This window comes from Protopterus annectens, chromosome 14.part0 (assembly GCF_019279795.1).
Source record: "Protopterus annectens isolate FY-2018-M chromosome 14.part0, PAN1.0, whole genome shotgun sequence".
NCBI lineage: Eukaryota > Metazoa > Chordata > Ceratodontiformes > Protopteridae > Protopterus > Protopterus annectens.
In genome coordinates this window covers 673,702,448-673,730,067 of record NC_056748.1, presented here as the reverse complement: position 1 = coordinate 673,730,067, position 27,620 = coordinate 673,702,448, and the positions used below count along the sequence as shown (strand labels likewise).

Below are 27,620 nucleotides of genomic sequence, written 5' to 3'. Positions count from 1 at the left end.
CATTATTACCAGGTACATGGTGAAGTGGATGAATATTTGTTGAGAGCAATGTAGATATTGAAGAAGGAAAATGGAGTACATGCGGCTAAGATATGTGTGGGTTTAAGATTTTAACGGCAGCATTTCTGAAGTACAGACAGCTTCAGGACTAGGAATGGGAGTGAGTATATACGTTTGTGAGTTAAAATGAGGCTAACGGTTAGGGGTGAGGATAGATTCGGTGTTGTACATATGTGTGTCTGTGTGTGGTGTGTGTCTGAGTCTCTTGTGTAGTGGTACTGTTACACAAAAGTGTTTTTCTATGGTATATGTAGGGTTTGTGTCGGGGTAGGGCTAGGATTAGGGTTAGCACCCATAAATAAGGTGGTGCAGGGGACCCCTAACTTCAACCCTTCACTGCCCTTTCCATAATACTACCACTATTCAATGTATGTTTGAATTTAATAGTAGATTTCCGATTAATGAATCACAAAATGAAACTGTTTATTTTCCTTTTGTGATTTCTTTTTTCATTGTTTATGTTGAGTTTCAAAATGCTTGCATTGATCAGCTAGGTTTATGCTTTTCAATAAATCAACATAAGTCCATATATACACACAAAAGTATCAGCACAAATAACTGTGACATTTCTTACATAGCTGAAACATATCTAAGGACTTAATCAGAATAATAGCTTGTTTGGTCTGTTACTGTCATTTGACAATGTTGAAACTAATCCATGTACTGGCAAACATACTGTGTCCATATGCACATTCTCCATGAAAAAATCCAGCTCTAGTCAACTTGCTGTAAACTTGTGTCAGAAATATTCTTAAAATCACCAGTCACAAAAACTAAAAAAAAAAACTAAACAAAAACATGATCTAGGATTGTTCACTTTAGTGCTGAATGTATAGTAAAACACCAGAATTTCAGGTCTGGTTCAAAGACTTAAATCCTCACATACTTACTGTCTCAAGATGCTTACATCCTGCTATACATGTTAACACAGTCAGTTAATCATCTTAGCCTACTCTGATTTTACAAAAAAATTCTGTGGGGAAAAAGGGCTGGCTGAGTAGCAAAATAATTAACAACTACTTCAAAAAGGGATATTGACTCCAATGAAATTCATACTGTACAGGATAAGTGCATATTAGGATCATATATCTATCTAAAACCTAAAGAAGCGCATATTACTGCTCTTTGTTATTGTTTATTCATTTTATAATGCCATAACATTTAAATAACTGCTAATTCACCAAGGGATAGGAAAGGAACCCAAAACACTGAGCAAAACTTCCCAAAGATTTAGCGGATGGCATGCAAATTCTGCACAGAAGGCACACTAGCTGGGAAAAAGAACCAGAGAACCAAGCACTGTGATTCAGCAATAATAGCAGCTGCATGGCAGGACTGTTCTCTTACACATTACTAGGTCTACTCTTTATGAATTGGTTGCAACAGGGACTCAACTAGGCGAAGCTTCAGCCTGACAAAACAAACTGGTGGACAGTTTATTTCAATGAAAGAAAAAAATATAAAAAAGCAGGGGATGGGAAAAACCATACACCATTCACAAGGTGAAAGTCTTATCCCAAAACACTGTCTTACACACTTACACACACACACACACACACACACACACACACACACACACACACACACACACACACACACACACACACACACAAAGCATAGTTGCAAAACTATAAAGAAAAGCCTAATCAGTTTGAATCACTGTCTGCACAAATAGAAACCACTCTGACAGCAATTTCATAAAGAAAATATGATCAGTGAATGCCCTATCAGGTAATACAAACATAATGAGTAAAAGTCACACAGTCTACATTTGACTAAGCACAGGGCAGCCCAAAACAGTGACCATGTTTTGGACTTCCAAGCACTGGATTTCTGCCAGCTTATTGAAACACTCAATGGTGTGAATAAGACCAGCAGCTTAGTTAATATTCTTGACTGGCTGCTAGCAAAAATCTCAGAGCACATGTCTCATAACAAAATATTCTGCAATGTACTTGGTATTCATTTACCAGTAGTAGTGCCTGGAAACTACTCCCCACCATCAACTAAAATGATTAATAACATCACCTCTGAATCTGTTTATAAGAAATGTAATGTTATTAAAATGATCATACCAAAAACATTCCCATCCATAGATATAGCAAATGGATTGCTGCCAACATGCTTGTAAGCTTTGCAAATAAATCTACCAGAACCAGGAAATGCATGCTGTTTTGAGCAGACATTACAGTCACAAGGTTAATAAAAGACAGGGAAAAAAACATGTCTACATGAAATAATTGCTACTGAAACCCTAAAAATGCATTTATAACCACATAATCAGTGTTAGGGAAAATGGTCCTTGCCAAGCAAAACTGAAACAAACGCTTGTACGTTAACCAGCTTTTCAGTACTTCAAAAGTTCTAGGAAATAATGGACAGGAGGAGGAAAAACAATATGTCAGAAACCTTTTATATCAAAGGACTAATCAGAATACTGTATAATATACTCAAGTACTCATTCTGCCTTAGTATCTTAGAGGTTATGGTGTACCACCTAACAATAGAACTATGGCCCCTTGCTACATACTTACAGCAAACCTTCCAGTTTCAGCCTACAGTGACTGCAGAGGTAAGGTATTTACTTCAGCAGAAAAAGCCTGTGTGCAGCATCAGCCGATGACCTACCTTCAGCCATCAGTTTATAGTTGCATTCATAGCTTATCTAGCTATGATTCAGCAACTTAAAATATTGGTGAAGCTCTTGTTTTGAAAATCTGGAAGACAAAAGCAAGAATTTCCCTAGAAAACCACAATAAGCCTGAAATTGCAGACTTACCATAATCATTGGCACATTGTCTAAAGTACATAAAAAATATCCATGCCTAAATATCTCGTTTTTAAAGAGCTATGACATTTTTTATATTGTATGCACCTCCAATATCTGGTGTCAACTACAGAAACAAAAAACAATGATCTCCTTATTAACAGATCAAACCTTGTCTCATTTGGATCAAAAAATATGCAGCAGCAATATTAAGATATTTACAAGACATTGGATCTGCTTGGCAGCAAGTTGCTCTATAAGCAAAGGACAAAGGAGTTGATCAGAGTTTGTTCTGCTGATTTCAGAACCACTTGACAACCAGAACAGGGTCTGTTACGTGCCAGAACACAAACTCGTCCTCCTTCTTTACTACTGACTGGGATCTCTCAAGGATGTCTACTAGGACTTCTGATGTTATTTATACTTACTAAAAGGATGGCAGCAACATCTCATTTGGCAAGATTACTCCATCCTTTGTTTTGTAGTGAACTTAAACATATACCCCAATTAAAATTCATTCATGATAATGCCAAAATAAGACCATGTTGCTTCTTAATGAGGGGAAACAAAAGTAATATTACTTGGCAAACAATTTATAACACCAGAAAGTAACCAACTATAATTTACTATCAAAAAGTGATAAAGTGACCCTAAAGACAGTGCTATTCAACAAACATTTGGCTAGCCATGGAAGACAACAAGCTAACATTTCAAAGTCAGATTATATCATTGAAATAGTTCAACCAACATTGGGGCATTATACTAAATCAAGTGAAAACTCTCTCAGGATGCATAAACTAACAGCACATGCTGATTTTTATTGGATTAGCATGATCATCTTCTAGGCTTCACCAGAAGGCACTAATCCAAATAAACATCTTTGAAGAAAACTGATTAAAGGCATTTTTTTCTGAAATTTGTTAAAGCTTCCACTGGTTTAAGATCTTCTGAAAGGGATAGAAATATTTTCATATAGAGCTTCTATAAAGAAGCAAGGGTTCATTTTCAACAGAAACCCAGCACTGTTCTTGAGCTAACCCCCTTTGAATACATGGCCTACATGAAATAGGAAATTCTACTAGCAGAGTTCTTCCTAAACAGATTTGTTGTTAATATTCATTTATCAGCTCATCTGCTGCTTTCTTTTATTTAACTTGAATGGGAAGCCTGATCAATAGACCACTATTTTCCCTACTGCAGTTTATATATTGGTTATTTGACAGAAAACTTTACCTTGAAATGGGCTACCTGCTGATGGAGAATTAATCCAGCAGGATACTGTGATCTCCAGTAGCAAACTTACCAAGGGTAAGCAGAAAAATCACATCATCTGGGAGACAGGGCATTACGTCAAGCTATCCATAGTACACAGAATCACTTCCTACCAGATACATGAAGGATTCAGAGCTCTTGGGCTATCTAAATTATCTACTGAACATCATCATTTATCTAAGATTCAAACTACCATGCTGGCATCTTTGCTTTCTTATTTTCTAAATAGATCTATGTAGCTCAGCTGTTTTCACTTGTCACAGCTGCAGTTTTAAAGCCATCTTTATTTTAATACAGGTGGCTTAATTTCTAAGGCTTTCTAAACACTCCTGCAGAATAAACTAATCCAGTGTTTAAAGTCTGGCTTTTTCTAATTTCATTGCTAAAAGTATGCATGAACAAAATAAAAACATACAAATAAATAATTACTAAAAAAATAAAGAAATGAAGACAGAAAAGAAGAAAGGACAAAGAAAAAAGAATATCTTGGACTACATCCTTTTGACACACAAAATGATTTTACGTAGCTGCTCAGAAAGGTTAATTATATCTATAATTGTCAGATAAGAGCACAGAAGACCTTTAAAAAGGCTTTATTTTTGACCAAAAATATAAAGATTTTAATACTCTGACTGATAATAATTAATATATAGATAGATATATGTATGTGTGTGCATTCATCTACATATAACAAAGACAACAGTTTAATAAAAACATGTATCAGGGTGGCACCCGAATAAAAATATTACTTTTAAATATATACAGCTTTAAATGCCACACTGAATATTTACAACACAGTAATTTACTGTAAAACCTTACTTTAGGCAATAGTAATAGTTCCACTACAGAAACAGTATATATCATCCTGCTTTTTCCATTGCATTCAGCAAAATGAAAATAGGCACAAAAGCAGCTCTGAAAGTCAGCCAGGTTAACACAACTAGTCTGTCAGTCTTAGTCAAGGTCTGGCTGTGATATGTCTTACAATGAGGTCTTTTATATCAGGATGTTCCCTCCTGTATGTCATAGGAGATCTAGGATTCAACTGCATGTTTCTGACATGTGTGTAGTCTTGATGTACTATGTTCATTTCTCTGTGTCCGGCAAGACAGGCCATCCCCACAGTCACAACGCTGAAATATCTCCAGACTGTGGGAACCTTTCCTCTTGTGTTTAGTACATACTTGACCCTCTTTAAGAACTGGTTTACAGATTTTGGACCAGAAATGTCGGGCACAACACAGTCCTTCTCCACAGTCTGAGGACCTAAGGCATGAATCACCTTCCTGACCTGAATAAGAAAAAGAAAATATATACATGATGTACTCTCTACACCTAACAAAAGGATTAGGAATATAGAAATCAGATGAAGTTATTGATAACTAATCTGTACAGCAGCATTTATATGCACAGATATTTTATTAGTAGCAGAGGAAGCAATGACTAAGACATGCAACCAGCTTACTGTTTTAATATAGTTAATCTGACATCATCATGAACTATGCCTAGTCATCTGAATAGAAAGGATTATGTTTTTTCAGTCATCATTTCAGAAGGATGTGGAGTTTACCTTTAACAGAATGTGGTCTTGAAGGTAAAGTAGTACGTCGAGGGTGGCTGTCAGCAGTGACATGGTGGTTCTCATATCCAAAGCTTTCAATGATAGTTTCTTCTATTTCTCCATGATGGGGTTGTTCATGTTCATTTGCAACACACATCCCTACAGAAGTAAGGTAACACTTAATATCACACAAGTTCATAATTTATTACAAACAGTTTAAATGAAAGTTGAAATGGTTAATCTTACAAAGAAAATTATAAATTTTACACAAAGCTTTGCCAAAATATATAAAATGTGTATGTGTAAATGTAACTCACACATATATTAAACCTCAAGGAGAGTTGTTTAACACATTCTATATGTCCATATTTACAAATAATCTGAGAACCACACATACATAGACAGGTGCCTACTTGTAAGTTAAATAGAGATTAAATGGGGATAGTACTAAACATTTTTGACAGCATATATTCCACAGTTACATTATATAGTGATCCATCCTTTTGTTCTTTTTGCTATAAAACTAAAAACTAAGAAAATAAAGGGCAGAGCATAGCTACTTACGCTACCTTTGTTGAATACCACATAGTTACTCAGCACTGTAAAATTTTATAACAAGCAGAAAGCATGTTAGGAGGTATAAAATGAAATATATTCTGAACACTCATGCTGCATCTGGAGTTAAATGCTCTTTTTCAATGAAGTCCAGCAGAAATGAAACATATGGAAACAAAAGTGCACTTACAAATACATAACCCTGATTTGCCTATTGTACTACAAGAATATATTTACTCAGAAAGGGCTTGTATTTCTTTGATGCTTTTATTCACTAAGGAGAAAGAACCTTAAAACAGCTAATCTTGTTTAGTTAATGAATACAACACACTATACATTAATTCATAAAGTCTTATAAATATGAAAAACCTAGGTGAAAATTGTAAGTCCAATCAGACTAAGACTACACAAATCACAACTTAATGTGCACTTGGAAGCTGGCACATAGTGGAAACATACTTTAATATGACTCACACCCACTCTCAATGTGAAACCAAACACCCTAGACCTGAGCAGCATACTATGGCATCATATGTATAAATATAAGTATGGGTGTATAACTAGATTTGTAAACATGTACTTAAAAACAGAAATAACTGAGCAGTAATTAGTAGTGCTGCTAAAGAAACAAGTACACGTGTACGTTGCCAACATAGCACACATCATTCCTGCCAAGGCTTAAAAACCCTACATCCTCCTAAACAAATCTATTATATTTGCATATGAAATGCACAACTAGCTGAACTAGTTGTGAGCTTGTGTGTCTGTGTGTGGCTGCATTTATGGTTGTAACAGCCTGTTGGTCCTGGTTCATAAGACAACTGTCTCATCATCTTTCAGCTACCCTTCCCAGAACTAGACATATTTGTTTCTGCCAGAACATCATAATAATACAAGAGGTCTCACCAGCTTCCCAGATTGGGTTATCTTCCTTCAACTTAGCTTTAAGTTCACTTACAATCACGTTACACCTATCAGTCCTTTATGCTTGCAGTTACAATATTCATTATGCTAGGTTATGTTCCCTTTGCAATGTTCCCTACATACATGCCTGTCAGATTCATGTCACTTAATTTGCTCTTCTTAATGAAGTACTAAGTAAATAAATGTTAACTGGATGTCTGAGGCATGTGTACCTTTCTGTTTTACAAGTTCAACTTGCAAGTTCACTGTAATTTGTACTCAACGTTATTGTATCTCACTAGCGATCTTCAGAATTCTTCAAAGTCTAATCAATGTATTTGTCACATCATTGTACAATCTCCTACAACTTCATCTTCCTACCTTTCCAGTTTTTAAATAAAATAGTTATTTGACCAAAATAATAAGGCTATAGAATAAAGGTAGCATTTAATTAACTGAAACAAGTATATACTCCAGCTATACTATTTTGAAAGAGCTGGAACTGAAGTCACACAGCAACAATATTATAAATTTAATGTGCATTCCTTTTTTATTACAGAAGATGATACAGATGTGCTGTATGAAACATTCCAGATAAACTCACATCAGTCCAGCTACCTACAGTTTTGCCTTTAGTGACCTCTATCTGCTATTGCTCCATAGTGCTCAGGATTATGTGCTTTGTGACATGTCTACAGCTAAGACGGTTATAAATTTTAGATTTTGCCTTTGTAATTCCATGGCAGCTGTTACACTGCATTTTCTCTCCCCTTTTACCTATTAATGTTTAGTTGTAGGTCTCCCCTTCTACCTATTAATGTTTAGTTGTAGGCTATACGCCATCACATCTAGCAAGTACAAGCTATTTTTTATATGTATCTGTATCTACACACACACACACACACACACACACACACACACACACACACAAATTTGCCCATGCCATTAATGGTACAAATTATGCAATAAAATCCTGCAAAGGATGATAAGGAAGATGAAAGGAATTCTTTGGCTAGTGTGAGCCTCACAATAAGTTTTCTTGTATGTTAACTCATTGCAGCTCACAGACGTTAGTTAGCATCAGTAATTTAAGTGTAAAACTATTATATAGGTGTAACAATGGGTGAGCTTAACTTTTTTAAGGTGTTTTCATGAATCTGCACTACTGACAATGCAAATTTACAGTGGGACTGGGCTCTACATGTGTACGTTTTGAAATATTATCTTTAATCCTTTGTGAAATGAAGCACAACTCTGCTTTGCACATCAGAAGCCTTCGGCTGTTACACTATAGGACAAATAAAATCCTCCTATTAGACCGAACTGAGACTAGTCACATACCTCTGAACCCCACAGCAAAATAATTCTGGGCAGAGCCAACATAATGGGGAGACAAATGCCCAAAAATCAGGTACAAAATTTAAATATTGCTTTTACCAACTTAAAAGAGAGTTACTTGCTAGGATAACAGGTCTCGCGTTAGCATACCCGAAGGAGATTAGGTCTAAAACTCAAACGTCTGTTATTATTTACAGAGTGCAGACAGTCCCCAATTATTTGCCAGAAAACCACACATTTTATGAGGAACAGAAAAAAAATGAGGCAGACATCTGGATATTGTACAGACGTCAGGACGTGTGAAGACATTAATAACTAAAATGGAAATGCCTGTACGAAGTACCGTTTGCGTTCTCACCATTGTTGCAGTGGTTGCCAGGACAGCACATGGCGTCACGGAGACAACGCTTCTTTCGCTTCCTGCAAGGGAGACACACCTGGAAGGTAATGCGAGATCCGTGGCAGAATTCTTCGTGTGAGCAGTCCTCGTCGTCCACGCAGGTGAAATGCTGAAAGAAACAGGAGACGATCACTGTTATTGGAAAACAACTTCCAGGCCGAGATGCCAACACAGATTATAGCAGAAAACAATTCTAGCAGGGAAGTACAATATTTTTAAATTTTGACAGGTTAATGATGGAAGAATTAACAGACGAGCACCGTAAAATGGCTAAGTATCGCGTATCTAAGAACTGCAGTGCAGTGCCTTATTTCTCAAAGACTCAAACGAAAGTGTCCCAATTCAGCTTCTTTAAAAAGGGACCTTTGAATACTTTTGGCATTTTCGTTTAAGAATAAATTATAAAATAATTGCAACTAAACAGCCCACAAACTTTAATGACAAGTACAGTCGAACAATCCAGTTCTCTTCACATCTTTCCCTCATCATACTACCCACGTTACTGACTAACACTATCAGCTTTCACCAGATCAAACAGCTCAGAAAGGGATTACTGACCGCAAATACTGTATAATTACTCACTTTCACCTCTTTACTTCCTACTTATTAAGTTACAGAGTATAACAAAATTAAATAACCAAACTTTCTCCTACAGAAAGAGGTTCGTGCTTGGCAATGGGTAAGGGTAACACGGAGTAACTCCCATAATTTAGCACATAACCATAAACGATAAGCATCATCAGGTCAATTTCTCTTCCTGTTGAATATTTTCTCAGAACAATCAAAATTTACTGTGAGCGTCAAGAGAAAACACCAACAAGTCTACCTGGTGTGCTCATCACTTACCACTCCAAGTCCTTCATATCCACAGGCAGAATTAGGCATGACGCTATAATTTACGGGCCCATCACTTTCTGGACTCTACAAATCTGAAAGTATTGGCTCCTACAGGCTAGGTTTCTGTGGACTACGTAGTCTCTAGCGTCACCACACTCCGTGAGAAAAAGGTTTTCCTAACATCAGCCCTGATTTCAAAGTCAAGCTTAGCATTTCCCCAGCGCCATGGTGTGAATAGACATTAGCTGAAGTCCACAGTTAGCTGAACCGCAATACTATTAAACTATATCTAACCGCTCACTAACAAGAATAAACAATTACACAAATAATATATATATATATATATATATATATATATATATATATATATATATATATATACACACACACACACACACACACACACACATATATTATATATTATAAAAATAATATGAGGACCTACAGACCAAACTGGTAGGGTGGACGCTAGGTACACTCAAATGACATCTAAGGCTTTAGTGCCTATTAAATGCTGTGTGACAAGTGATCAAACATGAAAAAGTACAATCAAACGCACCAATGTTTGTAACATTTGTGAATTATAGCCTATCACTTTTAAGAAATTATGGTTTAAAATGCCTTGTTTGAGCCTGTTAGACTATTCTCCCTCTTTCTCTCTCTATGTCTGTGCTTAGTATCTCACCTGGTAGTTGTCAATTGCTTGGTTTTTGCTGCCACCGTCATAGAGAAAGATGTTGTCCGGACTGGCACTTACTGGGTTTATGCTCTCACTGGGACTCTGCCCTACTCCACTAGGCAAGTTCTTTATAGCATTCGAGTTAATTAGCAGCGAACCGCCTGCTCCTGGAGTGTTCAGGATGAAGTCGATAATTGTAAAGAGCAGCACATTTACGGTTTTTAGGTGCATGGCTGACTTTCTGTTTGTTCAAATGGGACAGTAAATACAATGTCTTTCCTGCAAGAAAGGATGGTTGATGCTCTCTTCTGAGTATATACTCCTAAATTTGTTAGCGTCCTGCAAGTCGTTCTAGAATAGTCCCCTTGGAGTTGAAGCTTGTGTTTTTGGTTTCTGACGATCCCGGGTGGCCAGTGTCAGGTTTTATACTGTAGCACTGTTGACATTCCCGCCCCTGTGCTAGCACTACAAAGGTATGGATGGGATTTCAAAGGACCATTTTTTTCAGGACGCGCCCCCAGTCTCAGTTAATGAAGTATTCCTGCCCAGGCAGCCCGCCCGGGGATTTCACAACTTGAACAGAAGATCTCACATCAGTTCAATTTCTCTCTCTCTCTGTAATCCTTAGTGGATGACGGCAGCCAGTCTCCGGTATAGACTGCCACTTCAAACGCTTGCCGGGTAGGGCATCGTAAATACCTGGCTCCATTTTGTCCCCAAACGCCATGCATTTCGCATTTACAATGAGGGTATTCCCGGAGTCTGTATAGCAGTCTGGATCTTGTATGAAAAACACGAGTTTAAATTCAATGAACTGTAAAAATCCCCCCCCCCCTTCACCAATGCATCCTCACCAGTACAATTCCACTACAAAGTATTTCATTACAACTACACTGCCATAAACATAATCAGTTGGTGCAACTGGCCGTTAATAATCACAGCAGATGGCCAGAAGGAGGAGTACTTCCTTTCTTCTTTCAGTTATTTCTCTGTCTCTCTCTGTTATTTTATGTATTTATATCATTTTAATAACTAAGAGCCCTGCATATCTAAATAAAGAAAATTGGTCCATTGATATGGCACAACTCTTTAGAAATATAGAATTATGTGCCCAGTTATCTAAACCTTTAGAGGAAATGCTTATTTGTGTGTGGTGGGGCACTATGCTATTATAGCGTAAATCATAGCACATGGCTGACTTTAAACCTTGGCTTAAGGATAGTTCATGCACGGCAATTAAAATGCTGCAAAATAAATTATTTATTTATTGGAAATGTCATGACCCTTCAGTATAACAAATAAGGAGAAATAGTTTAGCGTAGCTGAAAAGGAAGATACAGGTGAGAGCATAGGTGCATACAACACTATCTTGATAGGTAAATGAATTTGACGGTTGTAAATAAAATGCAGTGTCCATTATGATATAGATTAAAGGAATAAACGGAATTCTGTACATTTGACGTACGAACTTCTACGTACGACTCTGTGTGCTCAGCTGTTGTGTTTTCTAAAATCATTTGCCTGCACTGAGTTGTGTCATATTGAAGTTCAGAAGAACTAGCCCATTGCGTCACGGCATGCCTGCGCCTGTGGTCAGCTAGGTGCGACAATACAACATTTACACAGTGCTAGACACAGTCATACCAAACAACCCTTCCTCTCATTCTCCTTTCAAAACGGCTTGTGCAAGATTTTCCATCACCAAGAAGAGACCAACACTATTGCCACGAAAAGCACAGGATTTACACTTTATGAGATATTTCTGGGTGTATATCTCCACACATGCCACAAGATGTCCCAACATTCCTTTACTTTCCAGCAGAAATAAAAGCCATACTGGAAACCAATACTGAAATAAACAGAGAGAGAAAAATGTTAGTCATCTCCTCATACAGACATAAGTGCACGTGTGCTTTCTTTCTTATTATGTTAGCAACAACACAAACCAAGCATGATGTTGTACCTTCAACTATGTTTTGCACTTAACCACTGTTCATAAAAAGGATTATCCCTAGCGTGGGCTTCCAGCTACTGTTTTTTTTCTCCGTGGAGCTATAAGATACAGTAGAATGTATTATGCAGTGGAAAAGATAATTTTCTTAACTATGCACACATTACAAACACAAAATGAACAGAGGTCATGCACAACATACAACAGTAATTGCCACTGTTAGCTATAATTAAGTAAGATACAATCAGTAATGGGTTTTTATTATGGAGTCGGTGTACTCCGTAGAGCTATAAGATACAGTAGAATGTATTATGCACTGGAAAAGATAATTTTCTTAACTATGCACACATTACAAACACAAAATGAACAGAGGTCATGCACAACATACAACAGTAATTGCCACTGTTAGCTATAATTAAGTAAGATACAATCAGCAATGGGTTTTTATTATGGAGTTGGTGTACTGAAGTTAGTCACCTATGTCTTGTTAGAGTCATACATGATGCCAATACCCAAGTGGAATATGAGGCATAAATTGGTGTTTCAGATTTTGGGATGTCTTGAGAACTATATTTCAGAGAATCTCATTTGCAAAATATATTTAACAGTAACATTATATGATTTTTTCATTTGATTTGTAGAAAAACATGTTTCAGTATTAGTCCTGGGCATTTCAACATTTAAGAGACATAAGATCTACTTATGCCATGAAAGAAGAAGAGCTGCTCCATAATAGTCTACCAGCTTTACAAATAATTTGGTTATAATGACATTACTATCTAAGGTGCAGGAGAGTGTGTATTTGTTAGAGGCAGCATCATTGCTATAGGGAGATAAAACTGTAGGAGTTAGGGAAGATAAGCAGTGTCCATTGAATACTCAGATTACACTACATTTTATTTAACACAAGCAATGAAGTTTTCATTATTATCGCAAATGAACAGGAAACTTTGCTAAATGGAGTATATGAGAGATAAATAAACCTAGACTGACTTGGTCTGATCTGGCATTGCACATAACTATTTGGGAAGACATGATGAGGTTCACTCTATGTTCATGCATTTCTTCTTATTTATTTATTTGTTTGTTTAATTCTCCTCTACTTAAATTTGTTAGCAGGAGTAACATGAAGAGGAAAATGGGAAGGGACTTTATGTAAAAGGAGACTGCGGACTTGAGTGTAGTTCTGAGATGCAAATCACAAACAGTTCTGATTTAGAAGTTTAACATGGAAATTGAAACAGTACCAGTAACTAGAATGAGCTAAGATATAGCTTTGAAAGGAAATCAAGTACGCTCAGCAGACCTTGATATTTTTTCTAGCTCTGAACGAAAATTTGGAAGAAAAGGATTCCCAAATCATAAATTATAGTACAGAAAATGCATGATCAGTACAGTGCAGTTTATTGTGAAGGGGAAGAGGGGCTATATCAGAGAAAGTAAGTGATCTAAGCTGGTAGAGATCCACAAAGTAGTTGTGCTGTTTGCTGTATAGCTAGCCATTTTGCTTTTGGAAGGATATGGCACTAGTGTTCTTTCTTGGAGTGAGGGCTCTAAAACTACAGATATTGCTGAAAACTGTTGGCAGAATCAATAAGTTTTATCAGAAGCAGCAGATGTTAATGATAGGAAATGTTCTAGCCTGGCTTACAGAGTGCCATTTTCTGCAGCAGCACTCCCGTGTGGATAGAGTAAATACAAACCTTTGTGACCGAGAAAACTGTTTTAGAAATTTTGGTATTGATTATATTACATTTTTGCTGAAGTTTAATTTAGAGTCAAGTCAGAGGCTGAGGTACTGGAAGAGATCTGAAGGTTAATGTTGTGAAGGATTTGTCAATTTGCATGTTAGTGACTTTAGTTTTTGTTATCTCCCAAATATCGTTTTTTTTTTTTTTTTTTCAGATTTAACAGGTGATTCATCTGCTGTAGAAATATAGAGAGAATGTTAAGATCATTTTCTAATTTCTTCTTGATTGTGTGTGTTTGTGGAGATGGGAAATTTAGAGCTCTAAATGGCCATCTACTGAGCATATAGGATTGTGATGTGGGGGTAAGTCTGATTAAATCGTGTTTATGAAGTTAGTGTAGAGCAAGGGGTGATTAGTAAAGAGCCCTTTGACATTCTTGCTTTACAAATATTTAATAGAAGTCATCATTGGGCTTTTCTGCCTTTGAAAAACCTGCAAGAAAGGAAGCCTTGAACTAAACCAAGAGCCTTGACAATAATTCCGATAGTAGAATATGAGGAGATTGTAGGTAGTTAGGTTGAAGCATTTTGTTGGGTCTATACAAGTAGTTTCTTTTAGGTTGATTTTGTCTGTGTTAATAAGAATATAATCAGTAGAGGTATAAAGAACTAGTCATCATTGCACTGTGACCAGTCCAAAAGATTTTCTACTTAATGGACAACAGGGAGTATTTCTGCATATATCTGGCCAGCTGAGAGTAGCAAGTCTTGTGATGGAGAAACCATTTTTGAAAATAAGAAGATGGATGCTTCTCTCCAGATGTAAGGCATGATGTGTTTACAGAGGCAGAGGCTGTAGGTATGGTATAAGGGCTGAATGAGATGCTCCTTACACAGACTGAGGAATGCCAGTGGGAGTCCAGCTGTACTATGTTGATTATAAATTAGTACAGAGTTTAAAAGTTTTTTTTAATAGACATTCTTTTTATTGAGGAGTAGAATGGTGGTTGTTAAGTAAGGGTTTGAAGATGGGCAACGAAGATAAGCTGAGGTTAAGGCAGATTAGTAAATATATTTAAGAAATCAGCGCTAAAGGGACTAGATGAAGTATCAAATAGTCATATTTGAACTTTGGCCAGTAATATTATTTACTAGATTCCAAAAATGTTTTGCTTCTTGAAAAGAGGTAGTTTGTGGGCTTTGAAGCTAGATGATTTTGTAATGTTATACAGTTTTTTTTTTTGGTTAAATGTTGTAGGGTCAAAACCTTGAAGGAGTCAGTGTTGCTAGGACTAATGAGAATTAGTTACTAAATTAACTACTATGATTTAATGATCCCATAACCATATTTTTCAGTGCTCTGCAAAATAGGGAACTGGAACCATTGGGCAGAAGTAGTTCTTCTATCTATGCCCCCCCCCCCCCCAGTATCAGTAGAAAATGGATATGATATGCTTCAACTTAAAAAACTGTGCCAGATTTTTAAGGAAACTGATAAAAATCATCATTCATGGATATGTTTTTGTTGTGAGAACTGACATTTCTTTATTTGTCCTCATGACTTTTTTGTTTGTTCTATTTTATTTCTAGATAAAGGATAATGGCTTTAACAGACTTTTTCTGACACAGTATGGTTATAGAGAATGAAAGAAAGTGGCATGAATGCTGTACATAGTGCGAGACAAGTCTTAGTATTTATGCTAATTTCTGAAGTAAGTGGTGTCAGAAAGAAAATATTCTGATTAATCCAGTGGACCATTTGCATTTGGTCTCATCTTTTATTTACATATTATTATGTGTATTTATTTTTCTTGAGTATAAATGTCTGACGGGCTAGGCGAGGAAAGCTCCGAACAATGACAGTAAAGCTATGTAGATTAATATTCTAATAAAGCTATGTAGATTAATGTTCTAATACATAGATCTTTAAGCAAAATTCTACAATAAAAATAGAGCCATCATAAATAATGGTCTAATATATAGAGTTGCAATGAAACACTACACTATGAAAAAAAAAAACAACAACATAGAGCAATGGTCTAAAACATAAAATTCTACGGAAGTGTGATATTAATATAAAGATCTTTGATGATGGTATTTAATTTATCCAGCATTAAAATGGTGTAACTTAATCTTATATTCGGAAGAAAATAAGGTAGAACAGGGTGAATAGTGTGAATGTGGGAAGAGGTGATGGATGAGAAAGAAAGTAGAAATTTAAGGAAACTGGAGGAACAAGGGACAATTTTGTGGAGAAATGGATGTGAGATGTACAGCTGTTCAAAAAACCTGTGCCATTGGACTTAAAATGTCTATAAGCCAGGTGTCTTACATACATTGTAGTGGCTTAAATGCTGTACATTATCCCGGTCAGGTACATATGAACACAGCTATAAGTCAGTCAGATGTTTTAATTTAGGTTTAATTTGTCGGATTGTTTTAGTGGAAGCGATAACTTTTACCAAAGTTTGTTGACTTAACTGGGAAAAAATAGCATCCCCTGCAGCATTGTTTGACTTTGTGGTGGCCAGAAGAGGTTTTTCACCTGAGTGTAACTCTCTGCATGGTGAAAATTGCCAAAGGATGTATTTTAGGTTGAGTGCAATCATCATGGTTGTAGATTAAATTAAGATCTGTGACTAGCTGGGTGTAGATAAGGCATTGCAGTAGTTGTAACCATTGTAGTTGTCTTAAGGAGAGACAGTGGTGAGTTCAATATGAGAGGTTTGTGATGAATTTTCCTTCTTTCTCGTAGCATGCCTTAAACTTTTTTTGCAAGATCGTGCATATGGCTGATCCATATAGGAATGTGGAAAGGAGGTAAAGCTGGGCAATGGTTTTCATTGTTGCACTAGTTAGGTAAGGGTTCGGCAGTAGAAAAGTCCCATTTTGGTGTTTTTTTTTCACTTTGGCTTGCTGTGTGTACTCTTCAAAATTCAGATTTTTGTCTATAGCTATATCTAGTAGTTTGGATAAGTTACATTAATATGGTAGTGCTGTTGGCTGATGTAATGTTAAATGAGTGTTGCAGGGCAAGGAATTGTTTGGGTGTGGATGACACTAAATTGTTTTTCTTTGGGTTAAAGAGCAGGCTTGTATTGGTTAGTCAGGATTCAAAAGAAGAAAAGTGTGCTTGGGTGATTGGGGTTTTGTGAGACTTATTACTGTAGAGTGAAGGGTGGAGTGTCAGTGTGATGCACAATGGTAACTTGTTTGGTAGCAGAGTTGAGCTTGTTTGTAAATATTAAATAGAGGGTGTTGGATATGGATATTCTCTTTTGGATATAGGTTAGTACTAAGCTAACTGCCCTTCCGAGCCATTTTAAGCTTAGCCAATTATCCCTTGTGAGACTCAAACCCTCCACCTTGTGTTTGTAAGGCAAACACTTTAACCATTAGGCCACCCTCCCAATAATAGTCAGGCCCTGAGGTGCACCTCCAGGAACTGAAAGGAGAGTTGAGAATGTGAACTGACATTTTACAGCCTGTTGTCTATTGTTAAGGTAGCCATCAAACCAGGGTATTGTAGGATGGGAGAGGCCTAGGGATGACGTTTCATTTGGTAGTTTAGAATGTGAAACAGTATCAAATGCTTTGGACAAGTCAAGGAAATGAATGGGACTAGGTGACCTGCATCTCTATGATGATTGATTGTGTTGGTGAAATGTAAAAGGGCAATCGTGGTGCTATGACTGCAATAAAAGCTGTGTTGCATCTGCAAGAGGAGGTTGTTGTCTCTGGCTGCAACTACTAGAATCTGAAGTGGGTGCACCCACCATTTCGCAGTATCACAGGATTGCTCGATGCAGTCATGTGCCGTAATTGACTTCATGACATGCAGATGGCACTCAAGATCAATTAGCAGATGTGCCTCAGATACAGTCTGCTGCAACCTAGTTCATCATGGGCCTTATTGCTGTATTGTGTGGCATCAGCATGGATGTAGAGACCAAGAAAACAGTAGTGATTGGTCCCATGAGGTCTTTTGTGGCACATACCACTTCCATATTGAGAGTTGCCAGTGTTAATACCACTGCTCACACTGGCAGTGTTGTCAAAGGTCAGCGAAGGGTAGGTTTCATGGGTGGCTGTAAACAGGAGACACATTCATCACCTGTTCATTGCTGTCCATAATACTGGATCTCCATTGCAGGAATACCCAGTTAGTGGTCCATATCCAGGTCATAATCCCAGAGCTACATACCATCTCTACTAAGGGGACCCAAAGTCCTAGTTCAACAAATTAGCATAGTGGGTGCAAATCACTTTCAGATAGTTGCAGTGCAACCTTTACTGCAGGTGGAAATTGTCTAGGATGTAGAACACCCTTTACCTTTAGACTCCTTTTTCTACATCAGGCCACAACTATGTAGTGAGAACCAGTCCCATCACAGAAGGAAATTGTTTTGACACAGAAAGTCCATTTTCTTAGACTATGATCTCAGACTTCAGTTACATGTCCCCATCCCATTTGTGTAGACAGACACTTGTCATTATGTTCCTAGCCACCTGTGTGCATGATAGCAACTGCAATTCGTTCCACTCTCCCTACTGTACTGTAAATATGGGAATGTCCTAGTCTCAGTTGAGATAGAGCAATAGCACTAATGGAGAGGCTATTCTAAGCTTCTGTCTGGAAAATGGCTTAATGGTGGCCAACACATGGTTCACCAAGAAAGAGACAATCCCAAAATCACATACAAGAGTAGTTAGCATCCAACATGGGTGAATTTTCTTCTAGTAAGGAAAGGGCATCGGGGTGAAATTGGTACTTGCCAAGTTATCCGTTGTGAAATAGTCTGCCTGCAGCAAAAAAATATTGGTGGCTATAGTCAGCTGCAGCCAGTGGTCAGACAAGGATCTAAAGTCAACAGAAATTAGGTTCAATATCTAGAAGCTTACTGGAGCAAGATCAGAGGAGTTAAAGGAATACTCTATTTTCTAATACCACGTGGGGGGTGGCAACGAAATAGGATTACCCAAAAACTAGTAGCTATGTCTCAAAACTGCATGTATCAAGATCATGTAATGGATATGCAGTCAAGCCAGGTATAGAAAAAGGAAAATAAAATGGGTGGTGGAATACAGCAATCCAGGAAGTTATTAAAAGAAAGAGGAATTACAGGGACAAGTGGGAGATATAAAAAAAAAAAGATGGACCAGACGTAGAAGGAATACTGGTTGGTTAACAAAATGGTCAGCTTAGCAGTTGCAATGTCAAACAAAAAGGAGCCAGAGAAAGGAGAAAGTCTACCTGCTTCTGTTCTCCTGAATTACAAGGCAAAGATAGAAAAATAAAGAAAACAGTAAGTACCATTTCTAAAGGATCCAGTAACGGTGCGCTTTCCTGGGCAGATGGGAGGAGGACTTCCAGGAGTTTCCAAATGAAGAAAATCCTGAAGAAGATATACTCCCACATGCACAGGCTAAATTGAGAGAAGAAGACAAAGTCATGACAGACATTATGAAAATACTGAGTGCATTAGGGGAGAAATGGTTCCTGAGGGTTCTCATCACAGTATAGAAAGATAAGTATCCCAGATGATTGAAGAAAAAAACATTCTTGTTTCATTGTACAAGAACAAAAGGGATAGTCACAAATGCAAGCAGGACAGAGGCATCAAACTGCTGTCACACTGTGAGAAAGTGTTGAAAGGTGTGACTGATAAATGAATATGCAGAGTAGTAGATAGTAAGATGGGAGCTCAGCAGATTATATTTAGATCTTGATGCAGTACAGCAGTCCTGAAGCTTGCAGTGATACTGACAGGTACTGTAGAAGAAGCCAGAGATAAGGAAAGAGATCAGCAGGACATTCCTAGACTTTGATAATGCAAAATGCAAAGTCACAAGAAAGCTGATTTAGCCAGCCCTGAGATAGTTTGAAGTCCTGGAGTCCTTTGTAGAATTAGTGCAGGCTGTGCACAAAAACTCAGTAATACCAGTAAGAAGTGAGATTGGACTCAAAGAGCAGTTTCCGGTGGGGTCAGTGTGATTCAGGTTTCAACTCTGGGCTCACCCCAGCTTATACTGGTGATGGACTACATCAGCAAAATGACAAGAGGGGATAGGTCAACAAAGGTGCTGTATGCAGATAGTGCAGCATTCAAGCAGATTTAGTATACGATATAGGACTGGAATGCAAAACTGAAAGCACATGGGCTGAAACTAAGTACGGACAAGGCAGTGGTCATGACAGCAAATGAAGGAATCAGAAGAAACTAACACTGAAATAGAAGGGAACCGGAGTTGCTCTACGTTTGGTGTCTTGCCAGAGATCCACAGTGATTCTGCTTGAATCAAAGGCACCCAAGACAAAAATCAAGAAAATAAGTATACTTTGTATTTCTATTGCACTTTTTAAACTGCATTGTGTCTGATTACAGCATTATTTGTGCTTTTTTTACTGCTGTGACTGCATTATTTTGTACACTTGTTTTTCATCTGTACTTTAGCCAACATAGCATAGTCTAGATTCAGATCTGCTGAATCTAGCCTGTTTTTCTTACACTTGAGCAATAAACCAGCCATTTTACATTGAGAGGCTTCCCTGCACCCTTATGGCAGAAGAGTGTGTGTACAGCCTAGCTGGGGATTACTAGAGGAAGGTTCATTCTGTGCTTTCCTATTGGTAGATTAGCTTAAAAGTGTATACTTTCACCTGTATTTAAGCTTTATGTTTGTATGTCACAATGCAGCACACAAAATGGGTTAGAAGTGCCTGGAAACACAATTTTTTCCCTAGACATCTGTCAATGGAACCCTTCCAAGCTTCCCTGTGTGCACAGAGCAGCATTGCCATAGTTTTTTCATCCCTAACCTTCGATAAAATTAGCCCCTTTGTTAATCCTAGAGCACAAACTGGTCTAAGTTGCCCACTTCCTAATGGTACTTATGGTATAAACCTGCTATAATGGACAGTCAGTTTCTCACCATTTCCCCAGCCAGCCTGATTGACATGGGCATCCTGAGGCAATGTAGTAATTACCTCATGTATACTGACAACTACTTACTCCTAAAACAAATACCTTATGTGAGTGATATAATTACATTATGAAATTGGAATCATTGATCTCATGTAACAGCAAACAGGGCATCAAAGAGTTTGTCAGCACATATACTTCACCTCTCACACAAGATAAGGTCACGACACATAAACCCACATATGTGGAGGTACTCATGAGAAGCCTACCAAAAGGTCAGAGATCTCCCAAGCGCAAACCACTTACACACTCTGCAATGTGAATAGAAACCACTACATGTAATAACACACATACCAGTGTCTCAGCAAATAAGCTAAGGCAAGACACCTCAAAACCAAATGTCTTGTTCACAGGTGACTCAATAGTGAGACACACAGCTATCCCCATCACCAGAATGGACAAGGAGAAGGTCACAGTCAGCTGCCAAAATCCATCAAATCATGCATGCACTCAAGTCACTCAACAAGTACCGTTATGACTCTGGTATAATCCATATTGGGGTGAATAACTTGAGACATGCCTCTGTGGACTATATGAAGAGAGACATTAATGAACTCTCAGATTATGTGCCCCAGGCAGGTATGACCCTAGCCCTAAGCAGCATCCCACCTTCACCCAGGATGATGCCACAATGTAGACAAAAAATGGTAGACTTTAACAATTATCTTAGCTTCTGGTGTCAGTCTAGGGCGATCCAGTATCTGTCACCCTGGGATGACTTCATCAACAGACCACACTGCTTTCTGCAGGCTTTCAGATACTGACTAATTCTCTTGCCTCCCCATAGTGCCTTTTTCAGGCAATATCAAAACAACAAAATTTCTGACATAACAAAATCCACTCAAGACAAACTCAAGGTTAGGCTGCTTAATTCTAGGAGCCTAAACAGGAAACTTCTCTCCCTGGAAGCACTTCTCACCTTGGAAGATGCTGACATTTGTGCAGTCACATAGACATGGGTCAAGGTCACAGAGAGCACCCCGGTCATGCAAGGCTACAGTGCCTTCTACATGTTCAGACATTGAAACGAGCATGAAACGAGCATAAAAGAACCAATGGTGGAGGTATATCCATCTTCATTAAAGCTAAGTACACTTAGAAACTGATTAAACAGTACAACTCTGTTGAGCTTCTCCAGGTTCAACTAACTATAGGTAAAATTCAGTTGGCTATAGGTCCCTCACCATGAACCAAGAAAAACATACTGCCTACCTGGATTTACTGGAGACACTCACCATACATCCAAACACCTTGCTCATGGGAGACTTCAGCTATTCCTCCATCAGCTGGGCAACATACACGAGCACAAACATGATTGCCCAGAGGTTCCTGGACTTTGTCAATACAAATACCCTGGAATGGATAGTCTTCACCCCCACAAGGGGCTCAAATGTCCTAGACTGAGTACTAACCAACATGGGGGGGTCACTGCAACCCCTCCCTATGTGGTGTCCTCCCTAGTAAGGTTGGACCATAACTCAGTCTTGTTCGAAGTAAATATCAGACCTGACATCCCCACAAGAACAATAAAACTAAAAAGATTTCTGAAGCTAACTACAGCCTACTAAGCAATGGTATAAAAAGTTTCAAGCTCCCTTTAAAGACAGTCAACAATGACTCCTATACAGAGGTATACACAAATGCTCTGTATAAACACCTAAACAACTGTATAGACTTGGCTGACCGGATCAAAACCAGTTCCACCCAAATAAACAAACCACCCTGGTGGACCTCAAGTATAAATACGTTATATAACAAGAGGAAGAAACTAATGTCTAAGAACAAGAGGGAACTGACTCAGCAGAGGAAGAATTCCCTCCACAGCTTGAACAAACAAATCCGATATCTTGTAAAGTCACCTAAAGCTAATTACAATGCTAAAATGGCATCGCTAACTAAGGATAACCATAAGGCATTCTTTAGCTATGTCAGAAATCTAAAAGGGAATGCCCAGCTATGTGCCAAACTAATAATGATGGTATCACTCATTCTGTACCTGAGGAAATTGCCAATCTGCTGGCTGACAGATTTGGCACAGACTTCACCCCCTATCCCTACCAGCCATACCCCAAAGTATTCTTGACACTAGTCCTCTGCCTAGTATCTCTAGAGAGCATTTCCTACCAAGGATTAATAGAGTATAGGCACAGATAAAGGGATAGGGGACTGTTAAATGAAAGGCCTGCTTTGGTTGAATTGATGCATGAGTCTAGAGAAGAAGCTGTGACAGAGAAGAGGATAATTAGTAGGGCATATCAAATAATGCATGATAACTGTAATAAACAATGAAAAGTAGTTAGAAAAGACTGAGAAGCAAGAAAAGAAAAAAATATAAAGATATTTGTACAGCTTCCAAGTATTCCTCAAAATCTAAAAGACTTAGGATTTTTGCATGGAAGCATTTGCATAGATATGTTTATACCCCAAGCAGACTTCAGATAATATAATTTTTAATGATCAAACTCTTTGTCATTTGCAACATTCAAACAAATACAGGCAGGTTTCCTAAAAGTTACAAACACATACAGTATAAGCTAAGTTATTTCTATGCATCATTTCTTTGGAAAGGCCTATCTGATTGTGGGTCTGTTTAAAAAAAGTCAGACACAAACTCCTTGTTAATTTATTTAAGATTGTTAGCAATGTTTCTCACAGGTGTGCAAATATGTGAAATATATAATTCCTGGGCTCTTTCTTTGCATGTTTTTGCCAAGATTTTCTGAGATTTTATACTCTTGGCCCACTAAATCAATATATGTCTCTCTCATTTGCCATGCTCTGTGCTAGTTGATACTGCACTATATAGTCTCTTAAGAATTTTTAGTTTTTCCAGGACCAAATTATTTTTTAAATAACTGTTTTTATACTGAGTCTGTGCATAGTTAGATATGCTAACTCTGCTAGATAATTATTGGGCTGCATCTTATTGAACTTTGCAATTGGGTTACTCCACATGGCAAGTTGCAATTTAAAATTTAACCATTCATGACTCCATTTTCTGACATTTTGGCCTGCTGCTGCTCAAAACACTTTCTCCCATGATGAGATAGACTCACGGTGGCTCAACTAGAATCTATCTGCCATCTTCCATGAAGAATTAATCAGGAAGAGGTATGGACAGATCAGTAGACGTATATAGCACTATGGTTTGATGTGGTATTTGGCATGATTTTAAACTCATGTTTTTACTAGTGAGAATCTGTGAGATTGAAAGCATAGCTATTCTATTTGTTCCCACCCTAGGTTCATAGGTTGGTACTTGGCTATCGGCCCTAGGGCCTATACAAGCCTAGCCATAACAATTCCCTAGATATTTCTTCCCACAATATTTACTTCCCTGGACCCCTGTCTAGTAGGGTGACTGACATGACCCCCGGGGTGAATTTCTTATCTCCCATCCAATCGTCAAAGCTCCTTTTGAAGAGGGCCAAGGAGGCATTCTGCTTGACATATATGGGCAGTTTATTCCAGAGTATTTGGAGTCTCTGGGTCAGGAACCTATCCCTCCAGCATGTTTTGTTCATTGTGATGACAAGGTTTAGATCCCTGGAGCGTGTGGCTCTTAGGGATTGGGATTTATTTAAGTGGAGCATGTCCAACAGCTCAGGGTTTGACATGGCCTTGTATGTTAAGCAGAGATCGCCTCTGAGTAGACAATATGCCACATAGTATAGCTGGATTTTTTTTAGATGGTCAGCATAGGGCATCTGCTTTAGGCCTGTGATTCTTTTAGTGAGGTATTTCTGCGGCCTTTCCAGCTGTTGCAGATGTCTTGCGAAGTACATACCAAATGGGGTGTTGTACTCTATAATGGGTCTAATGAGGGATGAGTACAGTGGGACAATGACTTTCTTTTTTCTAGATGAAAATCCCTTAGTGATGAGGTGTGCCACATAAGATTTCCTGACTGTTGTGGTGATGTGGTTATTGAAGGTGAGACCACTGTTCACCTGTGTCAGGAAGTCTCTCATCACACTTTTGGTGTTTAGTGTGCTGCCACCTATGTGGTAATTCATGAGTATTGTTTTTTTCCCAAAGGGGATAACTATACATTTCTTGGCATTAAGCTTGAGCCCATGGCTCTGGCACCAAGCATCTGTTTCTGTAAGGCCCTTTTGTAGAATATTATGTGTATTCTGACTCTAAAAGATGAAACTTACTCCAATTATCTTTAAAATTCCAAGTTAGACACATTTCTTACAGTAAGTTAGTAATTGTGGGTGTTCTGTTAACCCTTGTAGGTATTCAATGTACCCACTCATCCCAAACAGCACTGAAGTCACCTCCCACTATTATTTTATCATATTCAGATATGTGCACCCGCATTTTGTTTAACAACTTTAGCCACACATACATAGTCATTATTCAGTAATAATCCAAAATGTGAGACTTTACCAAATGTTCGTCATTAACTATGTACCTCCAGTGTCTATTTACTTCTCTATTTAAAGTATAATCACATTGCCTTTAAATGCTCTAGCAAGGAAAATTGCTACGCCGTCTTTTTTCGCATTTGTGTCACTATATTTTACCTTCCCTTTCCATATCTTTAACAACCTGCATTCCCTTTTTAGGTGCTTTCTAGTTTTGGTTTCTTGTAGAAGCAAAATGTGTGGTTTGTATCAAGATACCCATTCAATTGCAGCTTTCAGTTTGTATCTTGTAGATATCCCTTTCATATTCCATGGCAAAATCACTAAGGGTGTCTCAATGTAGACCATTTATAATCAAAATAAAAGAGAGTACTGAAAATGAAATAAGAAATAGTACAGCTATTGCTAGTAGAGTGCTGTTGACTCAACACAAAAATACTATTGGTGGGCTCGGCACACAATGGAATGTCTCCTAGTCCAACGTGATAGGAGTTTGGTTCTAGTGAACACCATATATTTTAGCATCTCCTGTTACAGCTGCAATAATTGAACCCACCCCTGATACTCATTCTTAAACAATAACCATTGTATTATAACCACATGTGCAGAGAGAGAGTGAAAAAAAAAAACACCACCATCACCACATATAAGTTATAACAGAACAGAGAGCATCCTATCATGCAACAAATTACACATGCCAAGCAAGGAATGCATATATTTACCTCCTCATTAGCATTTGAACTTATTGTAGCTGTAGTGAGATAGAAAGAAGTAACTAGTTATGGTCTTATTATAGTTACTCCATACTACTTACTCACACATTGTTTCTAACGTTGCTTGTATTCTGTGTCTTTATAACTACATTTATACTTATAAAATTAACTGCAGTAGTCACAAAAATACTATATAAGAGGAAAAGGTACTGAAACATGACCTCGCAATCGGAGACTTTCCTTTCTTAGGCACTGGTGATTTTGATGCATTTCCATTCAATGGTCATTACCATTTTTCCATTGTCCTCTGCATGATAGTCTCAGCATATGAATGCTTGTTATGTGCATTTTCCCAGTCTTTCATGAATCCCTCTACATCTGCTGAAAATAAAAACTAAAACATCCATGTGCCCTTGGTTTTGTAAAGTTGCTGGATATCTAAGGGAGATCCCAAATCCCAGCTTGTATGCCCATCTTAAAAATGGGCATGCAAAGAAGGGCCGATCTTGTCTCCTGAATCTGATTGACTTCTTCGAATCAGTCTCCAGAGCTGTGGACAAGGGTAAGGCAGTCCACACAGCCTATCTGGACCTCGCCAAGGCCTTTGACACCATCCCCCACTCTGGAATCATAGATAAACTTACTAAGCTGGGCATAAATCCCTATGTCACTCGATGGGTTGCCAACTGGCTTACTGACAGAACCCAGACAGTAAAAGTAGCCGACTCCAAATCCAGCTCCAGACAAGTGACAAGTGGGGTACCTCAGGGTTCAGTCCTAGGACCACTCTTGTTTGGCATCTACTTCTCTGAAGTACAGGCCAACACTAAGGGACTCTGGCTAACAAAGTTTGCAGATGACTGCAAACTGGGAGCCATTATTGAATCCCCAAATGATGTGGATATTCTACGAAAGGGCCTTACAGAAACAGATGCCTGGCGCCAGAGCCATGGGCTCAAGCTTAATGCCAAGAAATGTATAGTTATCCCCTTTGGAAAAAAAACATGTACCCGTGAATTACCACATAGGTGGCAGGACACTAAACATCGAAAGTGTGATGAGAGACTTAGGGACACAGGTGGACAGTGGTCTCACTTTCGATAACCACATTGCCACAACAGTCAGAAAATCCTTCTATGTAGCACACCTCATCACTAAGGACTTTTCATCCAGAAAAAAGGAGGTCATTGTCCCACTGTACTCATCCCCCATTAGACCAATTATAGAGTATAATGCCCTGTTTGGTATGTACCTCACAAGACATCTGCAACAGCTTAAAAGACCACAGAAATACCTCACTAAAAGAATCACAGGCCTAACGCAGATGCGATATACTGATCGTCTAAAAAAACTCCAGCTATACTCTGTGGCATATCGTCTACTCAGAGATGATCTCTGCTTAACATACAAGGCCATGTCAAACCCTGAGCTGTTGGACATGCTCCACTTAAAGAAATCCCAATCCCTCAGAGCCACACTCTCCAGGGATCTAAACCTTGTCATCACAATGAACAAAACATGCTGGAGGGATAGGTTCC

The 27,620-nt window shown here is 38.1% G+C and overlaps 1 protein-coding gene across 2 annotated transcripts; it reads right to left on the bottom strand.

Moving 5' to 3' along the window:
• Nucleotides 1-4,583: 4,583 nt before the first annotated feature.
• On the bottom strand, nucleotides 4,584-11,031 carry DKK1 (dickkopf WNT signaling pathway inhibitor 1). Of its 2 annotated transcripts, none has more exons than XM_044056420.1 (4): nucleotides 10,379-11,031; nucleotides 8,800-8,965; nucleotides 5,670-5,819; nucleotides 4,584-5,390 (listed from the first exon to the last, which is right to left on the bottom strand). In XM_044056420.1, the coding sequence occupies exons 1-4, from the start codon at nucleotides 10,601-10,603 to the stop codon at nucleotides 5,134-5,136; spliced, it is 798 nt and encodes a 265-aa protein (XP_043912355.1). In that variant the 5' UTR covers nucleotides 10,604-11,031; the 3' UTR covers nucleotides 4,584-5,133. The 2 variants fall into 2 exon arrangements, with proteins under 2 accessions (XP_043912355.1, XP_043912356.1); XM_044056421.1 differs by having other exon boundaries at nucleotides 8,815-8,965; nucleotides 10,379-10,852.
• Between the last annotated feature and the right edge of the window lie 16,589 nt (nucleotides 11,032-27,620).

What these genes read in the sequence shown, in the direction of transcription:
- DKK1 (XM_044056420.1), bottom strand. Translation starts at nt 10,603, where the DNA reads ATGCACCTAAAAACCGTAAATGTGCTGCTCTTTACAATTATCGACTTC. An exon ending in AAGCAATTGACAACTACCAG is followed by an intron (nt 8,966 to 10,378) that starts GTGAGATACTAA and finishes TGTTTCTTTCAG; the next exon opens with CATTTCACCTGCGTGGACGA. An exon ending in AAGACCACATTCTGTTAAAG is followed by an intron (nt 5,391 to 5,669) that starts GTAAACTCCACA and finishes TTTCTTATTCAG; the next exon opens with GTCAGGAAGGTGATTCATGC.